The 16,230-nt window shown below is 32.1% G+C and overlaps 1 protein-coding gene across 3 annotated transcripts; it reads left to right on the top strand.

The window, feature by feature from the left end:
- The first annotated feature begins 1,805 nt into the window (after nucleotides 1-1,805).
- Nucleotides 1,806-16,021, top strand: Oat (Ornithine aminotransferase precursor). Of its 3 annotated transcripts, XM_089696746.1 has the most exons (11): nucleotides 1,806-1,855; nucleotides 4,856-5,061; nucleotides 5,346-5,452; nucleotides 8,656-8,794; nucleotides 8,998-9,166; nucleotides 9,633-9,773; nucleotides 12,220-12,379; nucleotides 12,676-12,803; nucleotides 13,327-13,404; nucleotides 13,997-14,135; nucleotides 15,739-16,021. In XM_089696746.1, exons 2-11 carry the CDS (start codon nucleotides 4,982-4,984, stop codon nucleotides 15,903-15,905), a joined length of 1,308 nt encoding a protein of 435 aa, XP_089552872.1. In that variant the 5' UTR covers nucleotides 1,806-1,855; nucleotides 4,856-4,981; the 3' UTR covers nucleotides 15,906-16,021. The 3 variants fall into 3 exon arrangements, with proteins under 3 accessions (XP_089552872.1, XP_089552873.1, XP_089552874.1); XM_089696747.1 differs by lacking the exons at nucleotides 1,806-1,855; nucleotides 4,856-5,061 and adding an exon at nucleotides 4,668-4,796; XM_089696748.1 differs by lacking the exons at nucleotides 1,806-1,855; nucleotides 4,856-5,061 and adding an exon at nucleotides 4,668-4,788.
- Nucleotides 16,022-16,230: the final 209 nt, after the last annotated feature.

The raw sequence follows: 16,230 nt of genomic DNA on the forward strand, positions 1-16,230 counted from the left end.
GATAGGTATATTATTAATCAGAAAGAAAAGACGATACAGAAAAGTGCATGTAATTAATACCTTTAAAAAAAGTTTATTTTCGACATATGTCCATAAATGGATATATCCATAGAATTAAATCCAGTCATGGACACTGATGAATTTTATTTAAACAACATAACCTATCATGTTACTAAATCGTGTAATATTTCGTACACTTAACTACTATAAATAAAAGTAATATCAAATTTTGCTGACATATATACAAAAATTCTTATAACCAAAATTGTGTCCTTACTTCCTTAAGGATTTTCTTAGTAAAAACGGATTTCTTCGAAACGAGTCGCAGCAACTAAACATAACGTTCTGCCATCTTCAAACATTTTGGCCGAATAAGATGAAATGTCGTATTTTGATAGCTTAAGAACCAAACTTTTATTTTAAGTATTGCCAAATTATGTAACGTTAATTTTGGTCTTAATATTTAAATTTAATATTTATTTTGTCCATTACTGGATGCTTGTCCACGACTGGTGCCGTTACCACAGTATTACCATATTTCCTACAGTATGGCGACGAATGTACTTGTGCAGAGAAACGGAGGGGAACTGGCGGGGGGTCGGGCGACGCGGGCCGCTTAATGCAATCACGCTGAGTTTGCATTAACTATCGCGAAAGGACGACGCAGTCGAATTTTTTGTGTAATAATTTTATTATACATAGGTACTTACATATTCTATTATGGCGCGCAAAAACTGTTCCGTTTACGGATGTAAATCTACATTGAAATCCCAGAAGAAAACAATATTTCAGAAAGATTGTATTAATTGTATCTGTTGAATTAAAATCAAAGCTCTATGTGAAAATATGTTGTCCTCATTATTTTCTAATCAGATTGTACATCCCAATGCGAATGCATTACTTAGTTAAATGGTATAATATACAATTAAGAACATCCAAATATAAAGTGTCCACGTAAATAATATTTAGCAGTGCAATATCTGTAATTATATATTTATGAACAAATAATTACATCAGATTTAATAATCGCAATTATTTTGAATGTACATATGAATAAATGATTTCATCATAATATTAATAATCACAATTGTTTTATTTCCCATTTGTTGCAACCCTAGCGTATTTTCGTGTGGCAGCGTAAGTACCTACGCTGGCGGCGGCAACGCGCGACATCAAAGGCGATTCCTTACTGTAGGAAATAATATTGTAATACTGTGCCGTTACCTTATGTAAGTACTTACACACATACATAAAAAAATAAAAAATAAATAAATCATGCTCTGGTGAAATGATACAATTTTCGTTGCTTTTTGTGAAAAGTATCTAGGGTAGGTATTAGAACCTAGGTACCTAGGTATATCTACAGAGGTTAAGAGTACCTATAATAAAGAATTAACTACTAATGTTTTAAATTATTTTTGGCAGATGTAAATGAAATAAACCATGCAATACCGTTTTAATTATTACTAGCTGCTCCGCGCGGTTTCACCCCCGTGGCTCCACTCCTGTTAGTCGTAGCGTGATGATAGCCTATAGTCTTTCTCGATAAATGAGCTATCTAACACCGAAAGAATTTTTCAAATCGGACCAGTAGTTCCCGAGATTAGCGCGTTCAAACAAACAAACAAACACTTCAGCTTTATAATATAAGTAAGTACCTAAGTATAGATGTAGGTAGGTACTACCTTAGTACATGAAAGTCAAATAAATGATGAAATATTATTACGTTTTTACTCAAATAAATGAAACTCGATAAGAGATAAGCATACCTACATCGTTGCATATAATAAGATAAAATCTGTTCGTCTAAATCTAGCATTTGGTGTTTAGTGTTAGTAGTTGCTGGAGAAGTTCTGTGTGTAAATTAAAAAATCTCTCTATTAAGAATAAATATTATTAATTTAAAATAAATAAATTCAGGTGTTTCTTAATTAATATGTATTAAGTAAATCAATCCCAAATACATTATAGATTAATTTCAAATATCAAGTCTCTATTTATGTTCTATTTGGTCTTCTGGCAGAATAGTTACAAATTTGCGAAAGTTACCTACTGAACTAAATATTCAGTAACCGACTTCAAAGCATAGTTTTAGGTAGATGTTGAAGAAGGTAGCTATGCGTGATTCAAATATCAAATAAAAACAAAAAATTGAAGTTTTGACCAAGGGATAAAGGAATTTTCCGTAAGTAGTGACATTTAATTGAGACGCCCCACATTTTCCAATACAAAAATTCCCGATTGTGGTAGTTAACAACTAACAAGGGTTACTGGGATAAAATATAATATAAAATGTTTGAAGAATCTCTAGATTTATTATCTACTTAATATGGGTTTTATTAAATGGTCATTGAAAAACCGCTAATAACAAGAATTACAATAATTACAAAATTTCGTAAGTACATACCTACATTTTATATTAGGTACCTCTCCTGTAAACAACAACAATCATAGTTATATTTTCATCATGATCAAATCATAAATAATATTTTGTTAAATATTGGTCATAATTATTATTTATTACCTATTTGGACATATTTTAACAATAAAAGCTCCATTAAAGTGGATACCTGTCCTGTTTCCATTTTTTGGTAGTAATCGTCACATTGTGTCTTGTTATTTAGATTTCTATGGTCACATTGATATAGTTCGTCCCAGCTACACCTGCAGTTAACTATCACAATACAAAAATTTGTTAGGAGAAAAAGTTGGGCGTCCCTGCAAAATGAAGCTACATGGAAAATTACCTTGATAGTTGAATGGACTGTTCATTTTCGAGGCCGGAAAATTGAGGATATTTTTTTTGTTTTGTTGAAATTAATTTTTTTATTTATATAGGTAGTAAAATGGTAGTTCTTAGATAGTATCCTATCTCTACCTAAATATAAAAATGGATGCGCCGTTTAACAATGCCGGTCCTTGGATTAAACGTGGAGCTTTTAGTGATACCTACTTAAAGATTAAAGAAAAATTCATAGTTTGCTAGTATTTAATATCACTTGTCGTAGACCAATTCGTTACGGTTTCTCGTTAAAATAAATCTGTGAACTTTTTAGTACCTACACCATGTAAAAGGGTGTACATGTAGGTAATATTTTACTATATCTACAGACAAATAGTATCTAAGTTTCCAGTTCAGTTTATATTACGTATTAATATTAGGTCAGCTTGTGATAAGTATAACTTATTTGTTTGTAAGGAATGAACTCTATTGAACTCCGTTGCAAATGCCTATAAAATATGTCATATTATTATTTGTAGGAAGTGGTTCTTGTGCTCTGCAAATGTTTTTTTATTTGATCTCTATTTTATGCGAAAGTAGCTCTGTCTGTAACCCCTAAACAACTCAACCGATTATGATAAAATTTGGCAAAAAGAAAATGATAGGCCCGGAAAATGACATGTTGCATTCATAGATATTGAATTGGTGGTCTCTGCATTAGTGATTAAAATAAAAAATAATTTGGAAAATCCAAAAGTGCACGCCTCATAATTTTTTTTAATCCGATCTGCCGTGAGGGCCTCATACGTGTTTATTGTTTTCGCGCAGCAAAAGTAAATTTTTGTGCTGCTGTGTCGAACCTCGTAATTATACGTTCTTGTTTTACAGTAATAATCTTTCAGTGCATTTGATGATGATGAAATGTGTTTTATAATATCGTAGTATAGTTTTTTAGATATTCGTTGATCGGAATTTATTTTCAATTTTATTATTTTCCTAAAACGTGTTATGGGGCTCGTTGTCACAAATTTTCGGGGGCTGGTTGTCACATATTAACCAGCCCCCTGTATGCGAGATGACTTTATTTGCGTTTTGAGGTTGTTTGTTTTAGCCGTAAATTTTCAATCAACACCGGAAAATCACCCTAACAAACCTGCTGGAAGTCCATCTGTCCTTGATGACTCTATATTGACTCACGATTATTATTGTTTGCTAAAATTGTGATTGATTAATATTCAGACTGAAATAAAGACCGTAGACACGGTTTCATTTGGTTAAGAGTTCTTAATTAAAAACTATTCCGTAAAATTATAAGACCAAAGTGTGACTTTCTATTTATAAATTGCCTGTTATCTAGTATGTGACTACCTACCCTAGGCATTGTGACAACCATCCCTGACCCGGGGTTATAAGTCACATTTTTCTTAAGAGTGAAAATACAAAATATTTCTACAACTGATAATATTACACAAAAATACGTTTATTTCTTATGTAACAGAATAATTACACTATCTTTTGGTATACAAATATCATTCCTAAACATCGTATTTTGGAAGTTACATAAAAAAAGCTAAAAATGTGACTTTCATCCCCCTACGTAGTTTAGTTTTGGTTTAAATTTTGCTAGTTATAAACATGTCTGTTAAGATAAATTTCCGTCAATTACAAAATAAATAAAAAAATTAAGAAGGGTATTTACTTGTAGGTAATATTGAGAAGAGCAAAATTTAAGAAAATAAATATTATGTTAGCTTTATACCATTTTATACATTGATATTATAGGAATAATTTAATGAATCAAGTTGTAATCAAAGTTCCTCTGCCGCTTCCAGTGCGTAGGTACCTATAGAAATTGTTGTAGCCTGTAGGTAGTTATCACGGGGACCAAAATGACGTAACAGCCCAGTAAAATTACAGGGAGTATTTTTCCATACATTCAGCTGTCGTGATTATGAAGTAATTCGTCTCAATGAACTCAGTGTTCACTTTACTATTGTACGGAACGCACATACCCAAACCACACCTACACGTTGAAAATAGATGTTCTAAGCGTACGAATCCTCAAGGTTAGCAGGTCGGTTTTTTTATATTAATAACCTAATCACTTGAATGAATGCTGTATTTGCTATTTAGCCGGTTTCTTATCAAACATACCGAATTGAACTCGTTAAAGTCACACAGTGACATTGTTAAGGATTTAATACTAGTAAGCGTATACTACGTTAATCTGAGTATTTAATTAACTATAAAAGTAATAAAATGTTATCTACGAGGAGAGTAATATATAAAGCTTGTGAGCTGCTCTATTACACTGATAAGGGTCTTAAAGGATTGGCGGGGTGAGTAAACAATGTGGTGTTAAGTTCAGAACGAACAACATAATAAATACTTACTTGTTTAATTTAGTAAATTTATTAAATTAATGTAATAAATTAAAGATCGAATATATAAAATAAATTCTCCTCGTTTATAGGTACAAGACGACTCTATCGAAATTGTTATAACATTTTTTAAATTATTATTAGGTAGTCAGCTACAATATTTATTATTGCTTCTTATTATTTCATAATATGTAATCAAACTCCAGTAGAAGTATAGACACTAAAATATTTACCCGCAACAGTATGGCTGCGCAAAGGCAACTCTCGTCGAAAGAAATCTTCGCGCTAGAAGATAAGTATGGTTGCCGTAACTACGCCCCGCTGCCAGTCGCCCTCAGCCGTGGTGAAGGTAAATTTTATTTACCTAATAGTAAAATCTTTTCAAAAACGGATTCTTTTTTTTTATTCTTTATTTAAAATTGATTCTTAGGAATGAGAGTAAATTTAAGATATCACACTTAGATCTGCCGGCTGCCCAAGAGTGGCCTGTTTTCGCCTACAGAATAAAACTCAACATCCATTGCATATACCTAACTTAGGTAGATACTAGGTATATTTTTTGTTTCTAATATTTAATTTTATTTAAGTCTGTGTAATAATGTACCTATGCATTATTACTGCAATATGTATATATCTACATATTATCATTCATTATAATTGAAAATTAAATCCTGTCAGAATAGTTTTGCATAAATATTAAATATGAAGCGAATACAAAATTCACTTATCGTATAAAAGTCGTATAATATATTATACACTTATGTATAGTTAAACCTACTTATTAGATATTATCGATAAAAGAATGTAAAATTTATTCATTAAACTAATTATCTGACTTTTTGACCGAATATCTACGTTATAGGCAATTTATTTGTACACAATACATTATATTATTATATCAGAAGAGGTCAAAACTTTGGGGTAGGTCCGGGTTATCAATGATTTTTTTAATACTTTGTCCTGACGTTCACAAAAAATAAGAATTAAGTAGGTACCTAGTACCTACGTATTCAAGTTGTTGTAGGCGTTCGGAAGTTATTCACATAGGTAAATACATTTTTATTTATTGCAATTATATAGAAAAAATTAACATATTATGTCGAGTTATGACGTAGAATTACAATTCTACGTCATAACTCGACATAATATGTTAATTTTTTCTATATACATAATTACAATAAATAAAAATGTATTTACCTACAACGCTACAGCGTTGTATTTATGTTATAGTCAAAGTCCGATACACAGTCTCTTCGCGGAAGGACTGGTTTATCCTAGGTTTGGCCAAAGCCATCAGGCAATCCCCGAAATACATTTCAATTTCGCCCTTTGCCTGAAGTATTTTTAGTCAAACCCAGGAGCTCCTAACTTTTCAGTCAAACGTCGAAAGTAAATTATTCTGTTTCGGTTTTGGCCTAGTCAATCCTAGAAGCGACTGCAATTCTCGGTCAAACGTTGATCTGAACATGTTTAATTACCTAAGAAATTATTAAAACAATTAACATTAATGCCTCACCATGTCAGAAAAATGATTAATTTGTCACTTTAATTACCTAAGAAATTATTAAAACAATAAACATCAAAATTTTAAAAATGTTATTTTTTTATACTTAATCTTATACAAACTAACCTCCGTATATTCCAAAGCATTTATTTATTTATTTTATACTTTATTGCACATCGTACAAAAGGCGGGCCTAATGCCACACGGCATTCTCTCAAAGCATCTCAAATATAAAAGTGAAAATCACGTAAGCTGACCGATCAGGTGTCAGAACTGGCAGAGTTAAGCGGTTCTTAAGACTTGAAAGCTGCTTAAATGATAAAATGCTTCCAAATATACGAAGATAAGACACTTCATACCTATATCGGAGTTTGACGAGTCAAACTCCGATATATGACCAAATTAGTCTCTCCCAGGTTTGACGAAAATTGTTTAGTCAAAGGCCGAAAATTTACAATTTGTTTGGGCTTTGACTAAGTCATTCAGTCTGACCTGAGGATTGACCAGTCCAACCTAGGAGCGCCGGAGCTTCGGAGTTTGCCTATAACATTTACACTATCTCAAATTCTTTTAGCATAAACAAGCGTAGAGCATTCTTTCGAAGTTCTTAGTGCATTCGAAAAGATTCAATGCAATGTTCTAATACTGAACAACACTGAATACAAGTTTTTGTTTACACTAAAAGATCACGAAAGAATGCTCTTGCTCTATGTGCGTTTGAGCCTTGAGGTACCTAAATGCACCGTAATAGTGTGGTAATAGGGTAGAATTTTATTTGTAAAAATAAGTTTGTATATTAATTAGTATATAAATAATAAATAAAAATTACTACGTTAAAAACAACCTACTTCAAAAAAACGGACGGAAAACGGAAAATCAAAAAATAAAAAAGATTTGATATTTTTAATTAGTACATACCTAGTTATTATTTAAATGTGCTATTTACTATTAAGGTTTGGTGTCGGTGCACGGGAAGTATCAAATCTTTTTTATTTTTTGCTTTTCCGTTTTTGAAGTCGGTTGTTTTTAACGTAGTTATTTTTATTTAATACTTTTTAGTGTATTTTTCAACACGAATCCAACGAGCCCAAACTCGATAAAGTTGTGTCAATTAATTACTGAGTTCCTATGGCCACCTTCCGATTCCATCATCAAATCAGCTCTATGTCATGATAATGTTTCATCGCTATCCAATTTATATAAAATTTCAGCTCAATCGGTTACCGGGAAGTGAATCAAAGTTACTTGCTACATTTCAATTAAGAAACCTCGGAGTAATCGGTGTACATACATAAAAAAATATACCGGCCGAATTGATAAATATTCCTCCTTCTTATTGGAAATCGGTTAAAAATATAAGTTATTTTCGTAGTTAACTATGCGTTATCTTTAGTAAGTCGCTATTTTTATATTGTTGGGGTTGTTGAACACTGCATTATCGACATTGAGATCCAACAATATCAAGACAGCGGTCTATAAAAATCTATTTATAAATTATTGTTTTCTTGCTTATTGGAAAAGAAAACAAAACTTACAAGATAAGATAACCTCATACAATAATTATGAATGATGTAAATAATAACTTTTATTGTAAGTAAACTAAATATGTTATTGTGTGGTCATCATAATAAAATGATATAAAATATTGCTACTAAGCACTGATAAAAGATATATATACATTTTCCTTATTTAATTAAATGGCAATATTGAAGTACTCATGAATAAGATGCACTATATACTAGCCTCGTGGTTTGATCCAAATTAATTCGAGAAGATTCTACATCGTGCTTTGAGCTAAAATATTTTTGAATATTTTTTCCCGTTTTTGCAATATTTTCGCTTCTGCTAGACTCTTATTGCCCGCAAATCCGTTGACGAGTCGAACAGACTTGACTTAGGCAAAAGATTCGATCCAGTTTTCCACTATATTTTCACAAACATCACCATACTGTGCTATAACTCAACGTCTCAATCCACCATCGGAGCTACAGCTGACGTTCATCATATTTTTAATTAATTAGATCGTAACACATATATAATTTTTACAGGACCATATGTTTGGGATGTCGAAGGGAATAAATACTTGGACTTCCTGAGCGCTTACTCAGCAGTAAACCAGGGACACTGTCATCCCCGTATCGTGCAGGCTCTTAAGAAACAGGCTGACATTTTGACTTTGGTCTCCAGGTAATTCGATCTTGGAATTGAAGAGAATTCAACAGAGGATTGGTTATAAAAATCTAGTAAGCTTTTTTGATGATCAGAATGTTCTTGTGTAGGTAATTAATAATACCTACTCTAGCTAAATTATTATTGACCGTTGGTATATGTAACTGTTAAAACTTCAATTTACAAATGTTTGATTTTAACTTGCGAACTCTGCTTTCCAGAGCCTTCTATTCAGATAAGCTAGGTGAATATGAGAAGTACATGACAGACTTGTTTGGATATGATCGTCTGTTGCCGATGAACACTGGAGTCGAGGGAGGCGAGAGTGCATGTAAAATTGCCAGAAAATGGGGCTACGATGTTAAAAAGATACCAAAGAACCAAGCTAAGGTACGTTCCTTAACTTTTTATGGACATGAAAATATTATGAAAAAAAAAAATTGGGGTCTGTAAAGTCGGTTTACTGACGATAGTAGAACGTGACAACGTCCGATTGTGCTTCTTTGTCGCTCGTTCCGCGCTCTCGCTTGCACTTCAAGCCTTACATGGAACGCCTCAGAGCGAGGTAACGCCGCATGAGTCATGTTTTTTCGTGCGTGCATCCGGCTCTATCGAATTATAAGACGTTGTCACGTCAAAAATAAGATAATATTATATGCATTTCCTAATATCAGCAGCGTTTTAAATAAAAATATTTTTAAGACTTAGTTAATTTAAGGTATGATAAAAAGGAAAATTTTTAGTAACAAAATAGGTAGGTATATAGAATATCTCTATTGAAAACGGTTTTGAGCTGAACATAAAAAAATATCTTCCGTGTGCTTTAACTATGTATATTATGTATTTGTTTTGATAGATCATCTTCGCTGAAGGAAACTTCTGGGGCAGAACAATGTCAGCTGTGTCGTCATCATCAGATCCTACTTGCTATGAAGGCTTTGGACCATTCATGGCAGGATTCAGTCTAGTTCCGTACAACGATATTGCAGCTTTAGAGGTTAGTTTATTTCATCCTTACTATTAAATATTTGAAAAGCGCAAATGTGTTCGTTTGTCTTTTTAACTATTTTTCACGTCAACGTCCATATTTTATGGTATAATTTTTGTGTTTGGAGGCACTAGAAAGTGATATAGGTATATGTAGGTATTACCTTATATCTTACCGCGATGAAACTTCTTCTATCTCAGACTATATTCATACTATTAAGAAAAAAAAGACGGGTTGCACTCCGGGAGTGCCGGCAGAAGTGAAAACTTGATTATTAACGTTCTATGTTTGATATTTTGGAATGGTATCCGTCTTACGCATGGAATATAAGGGCTAAAAAAAAAAAAAGTGTGTGCGTGTAACCTTTACGCGCGATTGAAGTAAAACTTCTTTGGCGTTGACGACATATTATATCACTGAAATGATTAAATATTAACTTAAATAAATAAATATTATATTATAATTTAATTATATTTATTATTCATGTGCTTTACAAAGATTATTTAAATGTTATATTAATATTATTCATTCGAAACAGGTAATTGAATGTCATCATAATTTCTTACGTACGAAATTATAGGTTTGTGGTAACTATAATGTGAAACATAAATTTTACTCTCTAAATTTGCTACTTTTCTTGAAAATACAGCATCTATCGTTGTACCGAAACGCGTTGTTGAATGAAGTCGAGAAGTATTCATAGATAAATCAAATTTTTCTTCTAAAAAATCAATTAACGGCTGAGATTCCTGAGAGCGAAAATTAACATTAAAATCTCCAGTTAGAATCATCGGTAATTCATGATAATTACTATTTAAAAGTCGAGAACCTTCAATTGTGAAGTGAAGTAATTGCTGATGAATAAATTTTATGATATTTGTCAGGCTAGTATTTGTAGAAATATAAATAACAACGATAATCACAGGTTGGTCATTCGTATTAACACATCGAACCAAGGCGATGTCACCAATTTGTGAAACCTCATCGGAAATTTGTGATAATATAGTTGGTGAAATATTTTGAATTGGTGTTACATTGTTCAGTGTATCTGTAGATGAATGATATACAGCTACTCCACCAGCAGTTGAGTTGGGTCGTTTGTATTGGGTAACGCAATAAAAATTTTCAATAAGAATTTGTTCGTCATTTTTCATCCAAGTTTCGGAAAATAACAGCAATGTGGACCTTTTTAATACTTTATCATTCAGATCAGAAACATGAGCACGTAAACTTTGGCAGTTGAAGGAAAATAGTGTAATGTTACTCTCATTTACAAGGTTATATAATTCTTCCTGTTGTGTTATTAGGCGAGAATTTGAAAGTCTTTCAAATTCACACTGTAAATCAACTATTCCCCCTGGACGCTTTCTTCCATGATAAAATTTGTTGTCATCGGTGTTTGAGACAATGAACAATCCATTTATATCAGTTACTCGTGATAATGCTACATATAACAGCTGCTGACTGTGACTTTTATTGTATTCATAAACGATTTGATCAAAAGTACCACCTTGAGACTTATGTATTGTAAGCGCACAAGCAGATACTAATGGAAAGTGATTTCTCTTTGCAAATATTGTCTTATTTCTATTCATTGGTACAGATGACGATCTTCGTAAAATTGGGACTGCTGTTCTACTAATGTTTAGAGTTTGAATATGATGGGCAGCTTTTTTCCTAATTTTCTCTCCTATCTTACCAGGAAACTCAAGCCATAAGCGTATGATGTTATCACTGTCATCACGTTCAATATACACTAACTTTCCAACACAACCGTTGGCTAAGCCATCAGATACATCAATATTGGTTGTAATAATGTAAAATTTGTTAAGAACTAATATGATTTCATAAGGCGATCCTCCTGTATCAATAACTGACATTTTATGAAATTGTTGGCGTACATATGCTTCTTGTTCAACTGAATGACAACCTATATACATATCTGTTGCTATGGATACTACTTTGTCTTCAGCAATATTTAAAATAGATTGATTAAAATCCGCAACATGTTTATTTTTATTTTTAATTTACTTATTTTAAAAGTAATAAATAAACAAGTATATTTAGAGATTTTCAAAAAATTTTGCAATTTAAAATAATGTTTTTAAAACTGTTGAATTTGAAAATAAATAATCCTAATTGATTATGATATTTGCCACTAGCTGGCGTATAAGTCAAGAAGCGTGTAGTATATGACATATACTTACAACCAATCAGAATTATTATTTTTAAATGGCGGAAACTACACAGACTATAGTAAGCGTTACTTCCGTCAGAAAAAAAATCTGAGTTACTCCCTAGTCGCGCCTAAAGAAGTTTTACTTCAAAAATCCGTCTTACGCTTTTTCGATCAGGCCAGGTGTCCTGACGCGAGTTTAAGATTTTATACCCAACGCCGCTAAAGAAGTTTTCACTTCAAAAAATGTCGAAATAAATATATATATAAACTTTTCAGAAAGAGCTACAAGACCCGAATGTAGCTGCATTCATGGTAGAGCCTATTCAAGGGGAGGCTGGTGTTATCATTCCTGATGACGGTTACTTGAGGAAGGTCAGGGAGCTCTGTACTAAGTATAACGTGTTGTGGATTGCTGACGAGGTTCAGACTGGTTTAGGTAAGTAGCATAGGAACTGTGACAAATATTTTACTGAAATAATTTCTTAAAATCCACAAGCGATGCATTTTCTGGTTTCATATTCTTGTCACGATTATGATCATACATGAAACAAATAATTTGGATATCTGTACGTAATTATTTTTCGTCAATTAATGAAGATTCTAAGATTTTCTTAAAACGGCAGATTTAAATCATTTAACCACTGCTATAATAGGTATATACAATAAACATAGACGATATAAATATATTTATGTAATAGTCATGGAAATTTAAATAAAATTCAATAATTGCAGGGAGAACGGGCAAGTTACTGGCAGTGGAACACGAGGGAGTGAAGCCAGATATGCTTATCTTGGGCAAGGCTCTCAGTGGAGGGGTTGTGCCCGTGTCAGCTGTGCTTGCCAATAATAATGTTATGGATGTGAGTTATCCCATATTATAATACTATAGCAACATAAGAAAAAATGATCTAATTGAATAGGCATTTTTATGGTGATTTCAGATCCTGATTTATCATAGGTATAGAACTTAGAAGTTGTTGAACTCTTGTTGATTAAAGTTAATGCAAATTTTTTTTAATAATTTTTCGGTATTCTTATTATTAAAGTAACGTAACAAAAACACTGTCCTATCTAATGCACTAAACTTGACCTCAGTTTAGGTACCTACTATGTATTTGGATTTGCATTTAAATTCAATAGATATTAAATTATAGCTCGATTTACTACGCCGGTTGTTTACAGATTAGGTATTTATTGTTGTCTCTACAATGCTATGAAATAGTTAGCATTAGCATTTTTCAAGTAATTACGTAAATTTTGCGTAAATTGTACTTTGGCCGAAGGTAACATTATAATCTTTGATCTTATTACGACGAAAGGTATATAAAAAAGAATAGGAGAATTTCATAAAAGCAATAATATTTTAATTTAATATTTTTATAGGTAATTAAGCCTGGTACTCATGGATCTACATATGGTGGAAACCCATTGGCTTGTGCTGTGGCTACAGAGGCTCTTAAGGTATGTATAATGTATAATATATCATAACTAATGATTTAATAAGTCAAATGCACCTTTATTTATTCTAGAGCATACAATCGCGATACAGTATTTAACACATTTATGTAAATTATTATGTTACACACTCGTACGTCATGGTAACTAATGGTTATTTCTGAAATAGATCAACGTGTAAACGTTTTCCATACCTAATTATGTTATGATTAATATTTAATTCAATTTAACTTATAAATAAAGGCGTAAGTAACTATTTTATATTCTTATAAGTTATCTAATGTTATTTTAGTTTAAATAGGTTTGTTTAGAAGTAGTAATTAATAGCTGGCGTCATCATTGTATTAGATAACTAGATTTCCGCCCGCGGCTTCGCCCGCGTTTTCAAAAAAAAACCCGCATAGTTCCCGTTCCCGTGAGATTTCCGGGATAAAACCTACCCTATGTGTTAATCCAAGTTACCTTCTATATGTGTGCTAAATTTCATTGTAATCGGTTCAGTAGTTTTTACGTGAAAGAGTAACATACCTTTCTTGGTTATGCCTTGCCTATGTTTATGTTGCAGTCGTAATAATAACAATGTTTCTTCTTTACCCAGGTATTAATAGAAGAGAAGTTAATTGAGAACTCAGCGAGATTGGAATCCGTATTGCGCGAGGAATTGGAAAAGATCCCAAAACACATGCTCACTGCCATCCGAGGCAGGGGACTTATGTTCGCTATCGATGTTCACGACAGTAAGTCAATTGTTATTATTCAATTAAATAATATTATTAAGTGTAATCTATGTAAATTAACTAGATATATATATTTACATCGCATTTTACGACTCATGTTTATTATTTTGGTCATGGTAAAAATACTTATGGTTATTATTTGATTAACCTTTTGACCGCCAGAGCAAAAACGCATCGCCGTGCCCTCCACGCCAAGCCACAAATTCAATGAGATAACCTTGAAAATAGTAGGGATTCCAAAATGTTATCGATAAACATAATAATTCACGTCTGAATATTTGAATAAACAGCTTATAACACAAAAATAATATTTATTTAACCTCATCTCCTACTGTAAAAACTTAAGACCACATTAAATAGCAACTATCAACAAAAAAATCAACCTTTTGAGATACAAAAATACATATAAAATTGCAGCAAGTTACAGCACTATTCTCTATCAGTTACGCCCCATTGGCATGTATACATGCCAATGGCGCGGGCAACCATCCTTTTTTTTATAATCTCTCGCTTCTGATTAGGGATGTGTAGCTGTATATTATTATAACTTATCGAGTTTATTTATTAAGTTTATATGAACTATAGGTATTATTGTGGAGTGTTTATTTGTAAATATCAAAACAACTATTACCTTTAAATAAAGGGAATTGCATTATGAGCTATTACGCACTGTCGACCAGTCGCCGGCGACTGGTCGACAGTGCGTAATAGCTCTAAAACTACATATTTATTTTCCAATCATTTAGTTTAATACTTGAGTTATTACAAATACTAATTATATGTAGGTACCTATTTAGGTCAATTACCATATTTTGATATGACATAGCGACAATTTGTATCATAAGAATATTCTAATAAAGGCACTCACACTCTCGGCAATACTCGATAAAATATTTTTACAACTTTCCGCACTTAACAACACGGCACGCGCTTACGACGTCACCAGTCCGACATCTATTCATGTCAATCGCGCAGAAGGGATTGCATATCGATACTGTGCTAGAGATGCGCATGATTGGCGAAAAGGAAAATATTCAAATCAACAATATCCACAATATAGACAATATGGTATTATACCAAAGAATGTATTATTTACCTTTTTTCTCAGTGACTAAGCTTATATATTTTTTTTGTAGTTATTACAAAAATTAAGCGAATTAGAGTAATATTCGCTGAAATTTTAATGAAGTTACTTGAATATTACACTACATCACTAGTAGGCACGTATACATGTCATTGGCGCGAGAGAACATGCTTTTTTAGCCATTAATTAAGTTATTTTTTGTCATCAAATATTTGAATAACTACTTGGCAATTTTGTTTACTGTGTACAATTATGTAATAACTGGGGATTCAGTTCATAAACTGTATAAATAAAACACGTAAAAGTAAAGGTTTAATATGTTTATTTTGTATTTATCTATGATCTGTTTCTTGGCATGTATAGGTGTCGCTGGCGCACAGGGCACGATTGCGCATGACATCTATAGATGTCATTGGCGTTCAAAAGGTTAATAAATATTGCTAAATTTACACTGAAAATTGGACACAACGTTGACAAAATACCAATCGATCAAATAAATAATCTCAATATTCCCCACAGATTATCCAGCATACGATATTTGCAAGCGCATGAAGGAAGGCGGTCTGCTCGCCAAGACAACGCACGGACAAACCATCCGCCTGGCTCCTCCATTGGTGATCTCTGAACAACAACTACGGGATGGCGCGAAAATTATTCAACAAACATTCCAGAACTATAAGAAATAAATAATTTAAACTAGAAAATAATAGTATCTGTATATTATATTATATTCTCAGTTGCTTGTAAGGATTTTATAATTAACCTATTATTGTTATTCTATTAATAAATGCATTTATGAAAATTTCGTTTTATTCAATTAAAAAACAGTCCATCCAGATATCGCAAATTGAAATTCTGGGCCTAAATAAATGCTAAACAATATGTTGTCAACTAAGGTTATCAATATAACATTTGTATGGTAATTATTTCTCATCCTTTACTGCCCTATATTGAATATTAATTAACCTTAAATGTTACTAGGTTATATTAATAACTTCTTCATTGATACGA

The sequence above is a fragment of the Colias philodice genome, chromosome 6 (assembly GCF_061535455.1).
Source record: "Colias philodice isolate Cphi_HAF_F1 chromosome 6, ilColPhil1 Martin Lab GWU primary, whole genome shotgun sequence".
Lineage (NCBI taxonomy): Eukaryota > Metazoa > Arthropoda > Insecta > Lepidoptera > Pieridae > Colias > Colias philodice.

Excerpts from the sequence above, each read along its gene's own strand:
- Oat (XM_089696746.1), top strand. The coding sequence starts at position 4,982 with ATGTTATCTACGAGGAGAGTAATATATAAAGCTTGTGAGCTGCTCTAT. Across the intron at positions 5,453-8,655 it reads CGCCCTCAGCCGTGGTGAAG|GACCATATGTTTGGGATGTC; the intron begins GTAAATTTTATT and ends TAATTTTTACAG. Across the intron at positions 9,774-12,219 it reads ACGATATTGCAGCTTTAGAG|AAAGAGCTACAAGACCCGAA; the intron begins GTTAGTTTATTT and ends TAAACTTTTCAG.